Consider the following 15,836-nt stretch of genomic DNA (forward strand, 5'->3'; position numbering starts at 1 on the left):
TGTAATTCAGGGGTCAGATCTTGAAAAATGTAATAGCATTAAAAATTTAGGGGTTATATTTGATTCAAAATTAACCTTTAACAACCATATTGAGCAGAAAGTATCCGATGCTATGAAAATGTACGGTTTTATCATCAGAAACTGTAGAAATTTTAGCGATATAAGACCGATTAAACTGCTGTATCTATCGCTGGTGCGAACAAAACTAGAATATTGTAGCTTAATTTGGTATCCCATTTATAAATGTTATATGCAACAGATTGAAAAGGTACAACGGAAACTTTTAAAATATTTAGCTTTTAAGGTTGATGGAGTATATCCTGTCCATGGTTATGATTACGATTTGTTATGTAACAGGTTTAATATTGTAAGTTTAGAGTTAAGAAGAATTATATTTTCGGTTTCATTTTTATATAAGTTGTTACACAACTGTATTGACTGCAGTGATATATTAGGTCAAATTAGATTTAATGTGCCAAGAATTACTTCCAGGTCGACTATAGTGTTTACTTGTCCACGTGCGAGAACTAATAGGTTACTGAAGTCACCCATTTATATTATGTGCAATAATTATAACAAAATATGCAACCATTGTGATATTTTCTCATGCTCAATTAATCATCTGGTTGACACCGCACTGGTTCATGGAGTACATTAGATTGTTAATTTTTTTTTGTGTATTTTTTTTTATTTCTTATATACGTAGTGATTTGTTTAATTATATTGTTCTCACTCTTTATTTTGTTTTTCGCCTACTTATTTTTTGCACTTATTTTTTTACTTGATATTTTTGTATCACCTACTAATGATTGTATACTAATTAAAAATGTATCTTAAAGTTTTACCCTAGAAATGGGAAACTGTTGGGTAATAAAGCTATTATTTATTTATTTATCACCACTTTGACAAATATTTCTTATATTCTCTAGTTATTTTTTAAGGGCTTCATCTGTTATCCAGTTTTGTCTGACTGGATTACTTACCTTTGGGCGATTAATTGGTGTTGTTACACAATGTTTAATATTTTGTTTTGATTACTCGGTAAAAAATTCTTATAATAATTTAATTTTATCTAACTGACATTCATATTGACAAATTTATATATATATATATATATATATATATATATATATATATATATATATATATATATATATATATATATATATATATTATTGTGATATTTAAAGTCTTGGTGCGCCAAGCAATAATTAGCTAATTAATTTTTTTGATTAATTAAAATTATTTAAATGATATGATTATGACTCTATCACAATTTTTAATTCTTTTATCTCAGGGTTAAATTCGTGCTTCAATATCTATGCTATTACATGTGAAAGGTAAGGTCCAGAGAATACCGGAATAATAAAAAACACATATGATCTAACACTATATATTGAAATAAAAATAATGAAATAATTCACACTCAAAAGTTTTCAATAAACAAATCTCATATAAGGATTCTCAAAATTTTGTTCTCCGTACGTGAACAATCAAAATTTATGGTACAAACAATATTAATTGAAAACTCAAAATCCCAAACTATTCTAACTCTCCTAATCAAAATATTTATATCCTTTCTCAATTACGTGTAAAATTTTGTTATCAATAAAAGAAAAAAAACTGCAGAAACAAAAATATCTCTCTCTGATGATGAGTGGTCCAAATCCTTGTTCCTTGTAGACTATATTATCTCCTCTCAACCGCTCCCTATGTAAACAGCAATCTTACACAGATTGTTGCAAGTATATCGTCCTTAATGACCTCCTTCAAAAGCACAAATCATTCAAACTATGATAGCCTTTCTCCTCTCGATAAAACTGAATCTCTCGTTGGCCCGAGTGAAAAATGACTCTTGGAATATCTTCTCTTTACGATAAACTGAATCTCTCGTTGGCCTGAACAGTGACTCTTGGAATATAAGTAGAGAAATATGACTTACAATATTTTGCTGCTTCAGCTTCTGTCAGATACACTAACTCCACAAAAACTCACTAACATTCCACTACTGCTTGCTACATTTCAGGAACCGCCAGAGAACAATCACCGTTCCTCTCCCAGACTTGGAAACCAACTGCCTCTCCTCAATCTCGCTAAACTTTTTCCTACATACTTATCCCACCTTTTTCAATCTCCGCCAATCAAAACTCGTCACAATTCCCCCATTTTTTCATTTCGATAACAAACAAATTTTTACCTATAATTATAAATTTCCTAAAACTTATTTACAAATAATATTTTTCTATAATTCTTAAAAACTAACAAAAACCTCTTTCTATAATCCCTTCTATTGTCTTTAATCACTGCATTAATGTATTTCAATTGTCTTTGGGATTTCACTTAAAATTATGCGGGTCACTCAAGTATAACAAAGAAATAATTTATGCAAAGCTTACATTTTGTTTAGTACAGGTAATTCAAGAAATTAATAACTCTCCTTCTTCGAAATGTTTGTTGGATATTATCCTACTTATCTGAATTATTTTAATGTTATTGAATTTTGAAATATTTTTAAACAAACCAATATTTTTCTCGATTTTACATATCATAACAAATCCCCGCCATTTGATCTGCCGAAAACTCTTTGTTAAATTTTAAAAATGACAAAAGTTTTCTAGGATCAAATTATTTCACTATGTTATTAAAATCTACTTATGATACTGACAAATGTCGTGAATGTTAAAATACCCCGTATATTGCCTGTCTTTATACGGGATTGGATATATTTTCGTTTTAAATTTTTCCAAGTATTTTCCCTTAAAAGAAAGTTCATAATTTTTAACCACTTGATTTACTTTATTAACAAAATCTCCATGGTTGCCTAAAATCTTCTCTATTTCCTTCTCCATGTTTTTTCCACAATTTATTTTTCTTTCATCCACCTTTTGTTCACATGTGTTCACTGTCCATAATACTTCTTCACAAAATTCTGGATTCTCGTCCATCAGTGCCATTTTTTCTTCTGTTTTCTTTTTATCCTCTAATTCCCTTTGGTATTCCGAGCACCATGTTTCTATTCCTTTCACTTCTCTGATGATACCTTCTTTTTCTTCCTGCTTCCATTCTGTTTTATCGTCGGTTGCCAACAATTCTTCTGTACCTTCTATTTCCTGTTTTTCTCTGGTCTCCATCTTATTTTCCTGCTTTCTTTTCGAACTCTTCTTCTTTTTCTTCCTTCTCTTTTTCTTTTCTGTTAGATCTTGTTCTTGTACTTTCGGTTTATCCTCTACAGTCATATCGATTTCTTTGCGTTTTTCCTGTGCATTGATCCTTCCAGAATTTGTTTTCCTATCTGTTTGCTTTTCTTCTCCTGTGTTGTCTGGTTCTGCTCTGATTTCCAGTTTATTTTCCGAAAAATTTATGGTGATATCTTTTTTCCTCAATTCATCAATTCCCGCTATCATATCATGATTTAAATCTTCAATCACCACACATTTCATAATATGGAATTTGTTTCCCACTCTTATCTGTACTCCCAAGCCTTCGTTTACTGTCGTCAAATTTTTATTGTTTGCACCCACTAAATCAACCCTAGGAATCTTATACACAAATCTGTCCAAATTTAATTCTTTTACTAGTTTTCTATTGATTAGCGATATCTCCGATCCAGAATCAATCACAATTTTAATCGCTTTATGTTTTATAAATGCATCTAAAAATATTAGATTAGAATTAGAAATTTGTCTGTCGTTTCCTATTGCTACATGATTCATCTCCCTTCTATTTTGTTGTTGGAAGCTCTGGTTATTTCTATCGTCCCTTTGTTCGTTAGTATTCCTATTCGGAGGATTTTGTGCATCTCTATTCCTGTTGTGATTTTCATATGTTCTCTGTTGTGTGTCATTCCTGTTATCGTAATTTTGTTGTCTATTGTAATTATTGTAATTTCTCGGCCTATATTCGTTTGTTGATCTGGGATGTCGGTTTCTCTGGTCATAATTTGATGAATACCTTCTTTCCGCTTCATTATATTGGTCATGTTGTCTTCTATTTCTCATTTCTTTTCTTTTCGCTTCTTTTAATTGAAGGAATTGGCACAAACTATCAATATCTTGATAGTTTCTCAAAATCACGTGATCTTCCAACGTTTCCTCAAAATGTCTGCTGATCATTTCTACCAGCTGTTCGGTAGAATATTTGTATTCTAGATATTTTGAATTGTTATATATCTGCAAAGCATATCTTTCTTCAGATATTCCCATTTTTTCGTGATATTTTCCATTCTGTAGCTCTTGGTTGATTTCTCTCTGTTTATTTTTCCCCCAGAAATAGTTGAGAAATTTATTTTCAAAATCTGTCCAATTTTCAAACTCATCTTCCTTGCTTTCATACCATAACGCTGCTCCTTCTTTCAAATGGTTTCTAATTGTTTCTTTGCAATCGTCAAAATATCTAATATGTTGTAATTTGGTTTTCAAATTTTTAACAAACGGTACTGGGTGTGTTTTCCGAATATCCCCGCCAAATTGTATTTTCGCCTCGCTTGTTCCATGGATGATAACTTCTTTTCTCTCTACCCCTCTTAGTTCAATTTCTGCCATTTGTTTTTCATTTTGCTTTAATCTTCTTTCTACTTCCTTCCTGTCTTCTTGTAGCGCCATTTCAAATTTTTCTTCTAACTGTTCTAATTCCTTTTTCTGGCCAATCTTAATTTCCTTCATCTTATTTTCTACTTTCTTTTCTTGTTCTCCCATTTTCTTTTTAATTTCATTAATCTCTTCTATTTGTTGTATCAGTTCTTTCTTTATCCCCTCAACACATCCTTTAATTTCCTGTTCATAGTTTTCCAAACGCTGCTCTATATTGCTCATTATTTGTTTTGTTTCTTGTTGATTTCTATCCATTTTTAGTGATGTTTCTTGTTGGTTTTTCTCTATTGTTTGTTTTGTTTCCCTTTGATTCTCTTGTATTTGTTGTGTCTGTAATTGCATTAGTTGTAATATTTTCTCTATTCCTGATAATTCTTTTTTCTCCTCAACTATTGTAACATTTCCTTCATTATCCGATCCTTCTTCAACAATTGTTTCCTCTTCTCTGTTATCCTCCTTTCTTTCTTGCATTTTGCTTTGACTCCTTGTGGTCGACATGTTGTTTCTTTTCGTTACTGTTTTTGTCCCCGCCAAATGTGAAATTTTACAACACTCTATATGTTTCAGAACACGACAATATTTCTCCCCAAATGTATTAAATTTTCACGACAAATATCAAATATGCAATCAGTAAAATTCAAATAATTCAAAATAAATATCAAATGTACGATTGGTAAAGAAAATAAAATCCAATAATTCAATAGCAGTAAATATCCACTAACTACGATCAATCAATAAATCAAATTTATATTCCCTGGAAAAATTGTCAAAATACTTTCAAATTCCCTCAATGTTATATGTTTTTATCTCTGGATCACCTGTACTTATTCCAGATCTCTTTCCCTTCCTTCAAATGTAAAGCTGCGATATTTTCAAGCCCCACGTTTTGGAAGCCAGTTATTGTGATATTTAAAGTCTTGGTGCGCCAAGCAATAATTAGCTAATTAATTTTTTTGATTAATTAAAATTATTTAAATGATATGATTATGACTCTATCACAATTTTTAATTCTTTTATCTCAGGGTTAAATTCGTGCTTCAATATCTATGCTATTACATGTGAAAGGTAAGGTCCAGAGAATACCGGAATAATAAAAAACACATATGATCTAACACTATATATTGAAATAAAAATAATGAAATAATTCACACTCAAAAGTTTTCAATAAACAAATCTCATATAAGGATTCTCAAAATTTTGTTCTCCGTACGTGAACAATCAAAATTTATGGTACAAACAATATTAATTGAAAACTCAAAATCCCAAACTATTCTAACTCTCCTAATCAAAATATTTATATCCTTTCTCAATTACGTGTAAAATTTTGTTATCAATAAAAGAAAAAAAACTGCAGAAACAAAAATATCTCTCTCTGATGATGAGTGGTCCAAATCCTTGTTCCTTGTAGACTATATTATCTCCTCTCAACCGCTCCCTATGTAAACAGCAATCTTACACAGATTGTTGCAAGTATATCGTCCTTAATGACCTCCTTCAAAAGCACAAATCATTCAAACTATGATAGCCTTTCTCCTCTCGATAAAACTGAATCTCTCGTTGGCCCGAGTGAAAAATGACTCTTGGAATATTTTCTCTTTACGATAAACTGAATCTCTCGTTGGCCTGAACAGTGACTCTTGGAATATAAGTAGAGAAATATGACTTACAATATTTTGCTGCTTCAGCTTCTGTCAGATACACTAACTCCACAAAAACTCACTAACATTCCACTACTGCTTGCTACATTTCAGGAACCGCCAGAGAACAATCACCGTTCCTCTCCCAGACTTGGAAACCAACTGCCTCTCCTCAATCTCGCTAAACTTTTTCCTACATACTTATCCCACCTTTTTCAATCTCCGCCAATCAAAACTCGTCACAATTCCCCCATTTTTTCATTTCGATAACAAACAAATTTTTACCTATAATTATAAATTTCCTAAAACTTATTTACAAATAATATTTTTCTATAATTCTTAAAAACTAACAAAAACCTCTTTCTATAATCCCTTCTATTGTCTTTAATCACTGCATTAATGTATTTCAATTGTCTTTGGGATTTCACTTAAAATTATGCGGGTCACTCAAGTATAACAAAGAAATAATTTATGCAAAGCTTACATTTTGTTTAGTACAGGTAATTCAAGAAATTAATAACTCTCCTTCTTCGAAATGTTTGTTGGATATTATCCTACTTATCTGAATTATTTTAATGTTATTGAATTTTGAAATATTTTTAAACAAACCAATATTTTTCTCGATTTTACATATCATAACGCATTTTAGCTAGTCCAGAGATTTTAATATTATACCTTGCCAGCTCTCTGTCAATATTTGACAGCGTACCTGTGATTGTCTTTAACCCTTGTACGTTCCATGTACTGACATTAATTAATTTTCTGAGTGTTAATTTCTGTAGACAAGTAGCTAAATTTCTACACGACGCCTGATTACTATAAATTTGCGTGGCCGGTAGCCAATTTCGCACTCCTTGACCCGGACTTAAGGTAGCGCCGGTCGTCACCCGGATTAAAATGGAACATCCGTCCCATTTTATTAGACACGACGCATAACTTTTTTGGGAATGATAATGTAATGGATTCGCCTGCCCTGTTGCATCGCAGTATCACAACCACTCTGCTGATACAGCTCAGCTTGGAAACATTTAAGGATAAGCCGGTCCAGGATAATTTCCTATGTGCCTTATCTTGGTACCGCCGGTCGCTGTTGCCCTTTGTCAGGAATATTTAATGACCTTACGGTCGAGGTGTGGGAAGGGAAGGATATATGGGAATTATATGGAGTACAGATTGGGACCTGTTTTCTCCTAGGACGGAGCTTAGGAGAGAAAGAGTACCTGACGTAGGGGCAGAGCTGCCAAGCCCTGAAGTAGTCTGTTTTTTACTTGGATCGTCGACTAGTGCCATAATTATAATGTTTATTATTTTTTTATGTAATTATTGAGGGTCATCTGACCTTATAATGTTGCTAGTTTTAAATATTATATAGACGTTTTTCTCTGAGGATGCTCCGATAGGACTGAAAACGTTCTGAAAATTTATAAATCCAAAAATTTTCAAATTTTTAATAAATTTTATACCATTTTACTCAAGAACATTTTACTTCATAGTATGTTTTTTAAATAAACAATATTGTTTAGTTGCCTAGCAACGTGTAGTCTAATGAGACACAAATGATATATACAAGTAAGTAAGTAAAAAAAATATGTACGTCATTCCCTGAAGACTATGTTTCTCCACAAAATGTCAAATATAAAACATTATTTTGTAAAATATTTATTTAGGAAGATTTTTATTTTTAGGAAAAAGTAATTGTAGGAAAAGTATAATATGTAACAGGTGCAGAAAGGTCATTTCTCACTATTGAGAAATAAATGCACAATATATTATTTTTTAATGAACAGAACTCTATAGCGTATTATTTATAGTAAGTATAAAACTTCACTCTATTTATTTGATGTTATGTTCTAATGTTCAGGTTCACTAATTCTCCAGTCCCTGTTTCCGCTTTATATTTTAGAGAAAAAATATCTTAAAAAATCTGGTGATAAATTTATTTATGAATTAATGAAATCTTATTCAGGATTACCGGGCTGTAATTATTCGATATTCTTGTACCGGGCGAAAGAAAAAGAACGCTTTTCTTATGATAAGTTTGAGCCACCCTGTAGGGAGGACAAGGTGCAATGGTGGGTTTATATCAAACCATGTTATAGTGTTATGTTCTGTGAGTATTTTTTTTTTAATTTTCCGGATATCTTTAAAAACAAACAGAATAGACGGTTTTATTCTTTAACATATGTTTTAACTAAAACAATACTAAATTAACAATAAAAAATAACAACAGTTAAAAAAATTTTAAAAACCAAAAGAAACAGCGTAAACCTATATCACATATTTCCCCTACTTATAATAACAGCTTCACATTGCCAAGGCATGCTGAATCTTAAGCGGTCTACTTGATTTTGGTCTATGGAGTTTAAGATTTCAATAACCATAGTTTCTACATATTGCAGGGAAGCATGAAGGGATTGATAAAGTCTTAATTGTCTACCTACAATTTTCCATAGGTGCTCAATAGGATTCATGTCCTGACTGTAAGGAAGCCAATTCAATGACAGAATATTTATCTCACTTAAATATATAGTAATGGCACGCGGTACGTGAGGCCTTACGTTATCACGCGTTAAGATAAAATTATTTCCCATATAAGGTGCCAAAGGACAACAAAATCAAAAAAACAAAATTTTTCCAATGTAACTTTCGGTCAAAGATCCACGTAAAGACACCAAATACGTTCTTGCCGTCAAGGCAATTTCACCCCAAAACATCACAAAGCCTCCATTAAACAATCTCGTCTCTCGTATGTTGCCTGTGTATATCGCTTAAGTGGTCTACAAATGGAAATAGAAATAGGTAGAACTAGAAGTGGAAGCATGCGATATTAGTTTACATTATGTTTCTGTCTGTAGTTTTGCTAATTGTTGTTATTTTTCATTGTTAATACAGTATTATTTTTAATGACATAGACTAGTTGTACTTATTAATAAGTATTGTTTTAGATAAAACACATGTTAAAGAAAAAAACCGTCTATTTTCTTTGGTTTTAAAGATATCAATAAAACGTGAGCCTACAAGGTTTTAATGTAACCCCACTCTTGTACCTTGTCGTCCCTAGAGGGTGTCGCAAACTTAGGAAACATAGGAAAAACATTTTTTTCCTATGTTAAGGGAAAAACATTATGGAAAAACTGGAAAACTGGAAAAAACTGGAAAAACTGGAAAAACGTTAGGTATTTACACTGTTGGGCATATACCCAACACATCCTGCATGTAACTTCAAAAATATTGCTAAGGGGTCCATGAAATTAAAGCAGGAAATATATCCAGTTTTGTAACTCCTAACAGGAGCTGGAAAAATCTTTAAAAATAAAACATAAAAATCAGTAGAAGACTCTCCAACAAAGTCCAACTACAAAAATTGAAATATGTTGGATATGTTATGAATGAGATTAGACCGGGGCACTGTTATTTATACGCTAACCTGAAAGATGTGTGTAAAACGGTTCCATTATATTTTAAATCGAAAATTTTGGCAGTATAGAGTTGGTTTTTTCACAAAGTGTGTTTTTAGAGCATGATTGAGAGTGCAAATTTAACGTATCTGATTAATTGTGCTACAAGCTCCTACCGGTTGAAGTATCAAACAGTACAAGTTTTTGTGAACTTAGAACAAACACTCTGTCTGTTTTTCAATGTGCCTCCAGTAAGTTGTCATTTTATCATTTTCGTGGTCCTCTTACTAATATTGGGAAACCGTCTATTGCCCTCTTTACTACTCGATCTCAAATTAAAAGTAAAAAACATAAACTAAAGATAAAAAAATAAAGAGGTGGACTAATAAGAGTTCATTCAAAGATATTCTTTCAAGTTTGATTTTCAAAGTTGAAAGAATATCTTTGAATGAAGTTATTTCATTAAATAGTTGTTTACCGTATATATCTTTCACAATACTTTCTTCCTCCTGCTAGTTTAACTTAATATCTCTTAAGTCCATGCAAGCAAAATAGCTAAATTGAATAGCAGTACTAAATAATTTACACGTAAAACCAAAAATACGATTAAGGTATATGGAATAAGTGATCCACGCGCAATTAATTTTCTCCCCGTTCACTAAAGTTTTGTTATAATATGAACAGATAAATTTTCTGCTATCCTCATCGACCGGAAATTTAAAATTTGTTATTTTTTGAGACCATGTTCTATTAATAAATCAATATATTTTTTCGTTAAAATTTTAGGCCAAGTACCTGTATTATCTAGTGTCATTTGTGCAGAATTCTCTTCAATTTCGTTTTTATCTTCACATTCGGATTCAGTGCGAATGGAATTGTTTGATGACGATGATGATAAGCCTGCCATTTCATCTCTTCAACAGGTGCGAAATCCATTGATTTAGTACTTGTATCGTCATTAGTACTTGTTGTAAAGGTAAATGGTTGTAAATAATTAAATGCCTCATTTTGAATTAATTTTTTTTTGTTGAGGCTCAGTTTTCTCCCGCCCCCGCTTGTTTAGAAATTTCTTCTGTTCTTCGATTCTTCTCCTTTTTAAAAAACGCGTCTACTGTATTTTAGTGTTTCTGAAGTATATCTGGAAAAAAGGTAAAAAGAACGATTAAGTATACATTAACGATGAAATTAACAAACATTTTTTCAGAATAATTAATATTTAAATGGGAATAAGCCACAATTAAAGGTTAAAGTACGTTTATTGACGTTTCAATTTCTACTTCGGAAATCGTTCTCAAAATACAAACATTAGTAAATTATTAATTAATTATTATAAATAATAATTTATAATTATTATTTAATAATTAAGGTACACCGGGGTAAGAGGAACCTAGAAAATCAGTAATTTCTGTTTAAGGCCTTCTAAAAAATTTAGTTTTATATCCACTCTATTAGGTTACCGATAGGTAAGACTTACACCATTTTCTAATACGAATGCGGTGTTAAAACATAAAAAAAACTTTAAAGAATTTTTTTTTAACAAAAAAATTAATCATGTGACATGGTTTCCACTTGCCCCACATTTTCTACATGGCAAGGGGCAAGTGGAAACCTATCCGAATTTATGTATTGAATTCAATGCAAATCATTCTGGAGCAAGTAGAAATAATAAAAAACCATTTCTGAATACATTTGTAATGAAAGTTTTAAAAAATATGGTTATTAGCGAACATTATAGTGATTTAGAGAAATAGGAAACGAAATTAAAGTTTCTTGCCTTTTTGTAAGTTGGGAAAAACTTAATGGTTTTGGCAATACAAATTCAATTTGGAACTTAAACGTGACTGATGTGTCTGGTACGTTAGGAAAATAATATTTTCCGCCATTTTTTATGCATTTCGAAAGCAACTAAGGTCTTGTTGTATCTTCATTTTTGCTAAATAGTCAGTGTGTGTTATGATCTCAGCGCCAGAACAGACTTTCTTACGCTTTTGCTGCTTTGATGGGGATTGTTTGACATGTTCGAGTAAAATAGATTCGAAGGAACTTCTTTCAGGAAGCCTTTTTAATGCATGATTCTGATTATCATTTTGAGGATACTGTTTGTCTTCTAACACAATACTTCTTCTTGTTGAGAGTTATCACCAGGGTCATTCATATTTCTCACTAATGATGCCTCCTTAGAGTTATGATATTGAAGCCTCAGGTTCAAATTTTTTAACAGAAATCGCTGTATTACAGAATGGATAAATACCGGCTTTACAAAACCCACTTCAAATATGGTTTAAACTCAGCTCCTTTAATACTTGTGAAATTATAGATGAAAATATGGATTTCGGTAACTTTGTACCGTAATTTCTTCTTTGCCACTTTATACGAGCTTCATCGTACATTTGTTTTAAAGGCTTGAACACAGCCAAATCCATTGGCTGTAGGAGATGGCTAGTATGAGGCAGTAGTTTTAAAATGTTTATGTCTTCCCTTAAAGCAGTTTCTATAAGGGCAATTGATGTGTGTGAAGAGTGGCCGTCATAGATCAGAACAACGGGTCTATCTTTAGGAATATTCGGAAGGAACGTATGTTCAATATAATTAGAAAATGTTTCCGTTTTCATCCATCCGTTTATTGTTGCTCCATATGTAATTCCTGGATACTCGTCATCTTTTTTTGCTAGCCATGTATCCCAAAGATTTTTTCCTTTCAAAATAATAAGGGGTGGTAATTTTTCTTCTGTAGTATTACCACTAGGATCTAGGCAGAAACTGGTTTCATCTAGATTATAAATGCTCTCAGGGGGTATATTCAAAGTGATTTCTTTCACCAAGTAAAAGTACTCTGCAATTACAAATGGATCTATACTTTTTTTACGGCCACTTCAACTAATTGTGACTTCTTTTGAGAAAGTACATATCGGCGTTTGAAACTTAAAAAATAATCATCTTCCGGTATTGAATCTTTAAATAGAGTAAAGCTGTTGGCCTACCCATAGTGGCACTTTTTCACCCCTTAATCCCTTGACTCTTTTAAATATTGTTGCTTTTGGAATGGAGTAATGTTTTGATGCTCTGTAGAGTGTCAATTTGCTTAGATTTTACAGCTTCTACTGATTCTCTTAAGGTTTCTTGAGAATATGTTGGCGGTGGTTCCCTTTTGACATAATTACGAACCATTGTAACTGCAAAGAAAAAAAAAATAAGTTTAAACTGTTTTAAATACATGCTTGGGGAAAGTGGACACTAGTGTCCACTTTCCCCAATGTTGTGGGTTCCACTTGCCCCAAGCATAAAAAACAATGGGGCAAGTGGAACCTATCTAGATTTACAAAAACTATCTACACAAGTTAGTTTAACCTACGTATAAATAAAATACAATTTAATTTTATTCCTCACCTAATGAAAATCGCTGTTAATTCGAATTCCTTGAATCAAAACCGTTAGCTTAAAGATAACAATTACAATTCGATGGTTAAATCGATAGCGGCTTAGTAGATAAACACTTGAATAGTTTTGCTTAACGACAGAATTATGACTGACTCTGAGTGTCAGTGGTAATATTAACCTACAAAAGTAGGTCTTAGTGTAGATCGTTTTTGGGGAGATGGCAGTCACAGGACCAGATTATGATTTTTTTAATCACATGGTTTCCACTTCCCCCATATTTCCACTTGCTCCGGGGTACCTTATATATTATTCTATTAGTCAATTTACTAATGTTTGTATTTTGAGAACGATTTCCGAAGTGAAAATTGAAACGTCAATAAACGTACTTTAACCTTTAATTGTGGCTTATTCCCATTTAAATATTAACTACTTTAAAATGCCACAAGAAAACAGCTTCAGAACAATTGTTTCAGAAATTTTGAAATTTGAAACGTCAATAAACGTACTTTAAAGATCAATATATATTATATAAATACTTTTTTGCTTATAAAAGGTCTAAGAATACGGTTTATTCATAAAAAAGGTAAAACAGTTAAATAAATTATGATTACAAATTATTAATAATAATTTGTAGCTCTTTCTAAGGTCTAGGTGAAATATAATATTAATTTGTAATTATCATCATTTTGGCTTTACAACCCTGTGTGGGTCCTAGCCTCCTCAATAATTTCTCTCCAGTCGTCCCTATCCATCGCCTTCCTCCGCCAAGCACGTATTTCCATATTTCTCATGTCTTCATCGATGTTATCTAGGAATCTTGTTCCTGGTCTTCCTCTTCTTCTTTGACCAATAGGTCTATCAAGGAGCGTTTTTCTAGCTGGGTCGGTTTGCTTCATCCGCATTACATGGCCTATGTAATTATATATAATCATTATAATAATATATTTGTAATTATTCTCGTCCCAAAGAAAACCCAGCGGTTAAACATTTTGTTCAAAAACGCTATTTTTTCATAGGTAACTTAAAAAAAATCAAAAATTGGGGATTAATTTTTGAAAATTCTGTAATGTCTTGTAAAACATGAACAAATTTTTCGTACCTTAAGAGGAAACATCTTACCTCCTGAATAAGATTTCATTAATTCATAAATAAATTTAATCACCAGATTTTTTAAGATATTTTTTCTCTAAAATATAAAACGGAAACAGGGACTGGAGAATTAGTGAACCTGGACATTAGAACATTACATCAAATAGAGTGAAGTTTTATACTTCTATAAATAATACGCTATAGAGTTCTGTTCATTAAAAAATAGTATATTATGCAACAAGTGCAGATAGGTATTCATTTCTCAGAAGTGAGAAATGACCTTTCTGCACCTGTTACATATTATACTTTTCCTACAATTACTTTTTCGTTAAAATAAAAATCGTCCTAAATAAATATTTTACAAAATAATGTTTTATATTTGACATTTTGTGGATAAACATAGTCTTCAGGGAATGACGTACATAATTTTTTTACAACCACAACTAAAACAGCTTACTTACTTACTTGTATATATCATTTGTGTCTCATTAAGACTACACGTTGCTAGGCAACCAACCAATATTGTTTATTTAAAAAACATACTATGAAGTAAAATGGTATAAAATTTATTAAAAATTTGAAAATTTTTCCAAAATGGATTTATAAATTCTCAGAACGTTTTCAGTCCTATCGGAGCATCCTCAGAGAAAAACGTCTATATAATATTTAAAACTAGCAACATTATAAGGTCAGATGACCCTCAATAATTACATAAAAAAATAATAAACATTATAATTATGCCACTAGTCGACGATTCAAGTAAAAAAGAGACTACTTCAAGGCTTGGCAACTCTGCTCCTACGCCAGGTACATTTTCTCTCCTAAGCTCCGTCTTAGGAGAAAACAGGTCCCAATCTGTACTCCATCTTATTCCCATATATCCTTCCCTTCCCACACCTCGACCGTAAGGTCATTAAATATTCCTGACAACGGGCAGCGACCGGCAGTACCAAGATAAGGCGCATAGGAAATTATCCTGGACCGGCTTATCCTTAAATGCTTCCAAGCTGAGCTGTATCAGCAGAGTGGTTGTGATACTGCGATGCAATAGGGCAGGCGAATCCATTACATTATCATTCCCAAAAAAGTTATGCGTGGTGTGTAATAAAATGGGACGGATGTTCCATTTTAGTCCGGGTGGCGACTGGCGCTACCTTAACTCCGGGTCAAGGAGTGCGAAATTGGCCACCGGCCACGCAAATATTACTAATCAGGCGTCGTGTAGAAATTTAGCTACTGGTCTACAGAAAATAACACTCAGAAAATTAATTAATGTCAGTACATGGAACGTTAAGTATTGACAGAGAGCTGGCAAGGTATAACATTAAAATCTCTGGACTAGCTAAAATACATTGGTTACGAGAGAATCATTTTCGAACACATATTATCAATTATGTTTACTTCTCTGGCAGTGAGACCCAGAACTATACATATGTTGCCATTCTGGTCTCACCAAGACCACAAAAGTATGTCGTCTAATTTAAAGGTGTCAGTGATAGGATAGTTCTCCTTAAACTGGAACGCAAACCACATTAACTCAATATCATACAAGTTTATGCGCCAACCAGTACAACAGACGATATAAAAGTCGAGGAATTCTACGGAAAATTATTAATATATATATATATATATATATATATATATATATATATATATATATATATATATATATATATAAATTGTCAGTATGAATGTCAGTCAGATAAAATTAAATTATTATAAGAATTTTTCATCGAGTAATCAAA

At 31.9% G+C, this 15,836-nt stretch overlaps 1 protein-coding gene across 1 annotated transcript; it reads right to left on the minus strand.

Moving 5' to 3' along the window:
• Positions 1 to 11,894: 11,894 nt before the first annotated feature.
• Positions 11,895 to 14,569, minus strand: LOC140448862 (uncharacterized). The gene is made up of 2 exons (XM_072541986.1): positions 14,557 to 14,569; positions 11,895 to 12,457 (listed from the first exon to the last, which is right to left on the minus strand). Exons 1-2 carry the CDS (start codon positions 14,567 to 14,569, stop codon positions 11,895 to 11,897), a joined length of 576 nt encoding a protein of 191 aa, XP_072398087.1.
• Positions 14,570 to 15,836: the final 1,267 nt, after the last annotated feature.

Source organism: Diabrotica undecimpunctata, chromosome 8, assembly GCF_040954645.1.
Source record: "Diabrotica undecimpunctata isolate CICGRU chromosome 8, icDiaUnde3, whole genome shotgun sequence".
Taxonomy (NCBI): domain Eukaryota; kingdom Metazoa; phylum Arthropoda; class Insecta; order Coleoptera; family Chrysomelidae; genus Diabrotica; species Diabrotica undecimpunctata.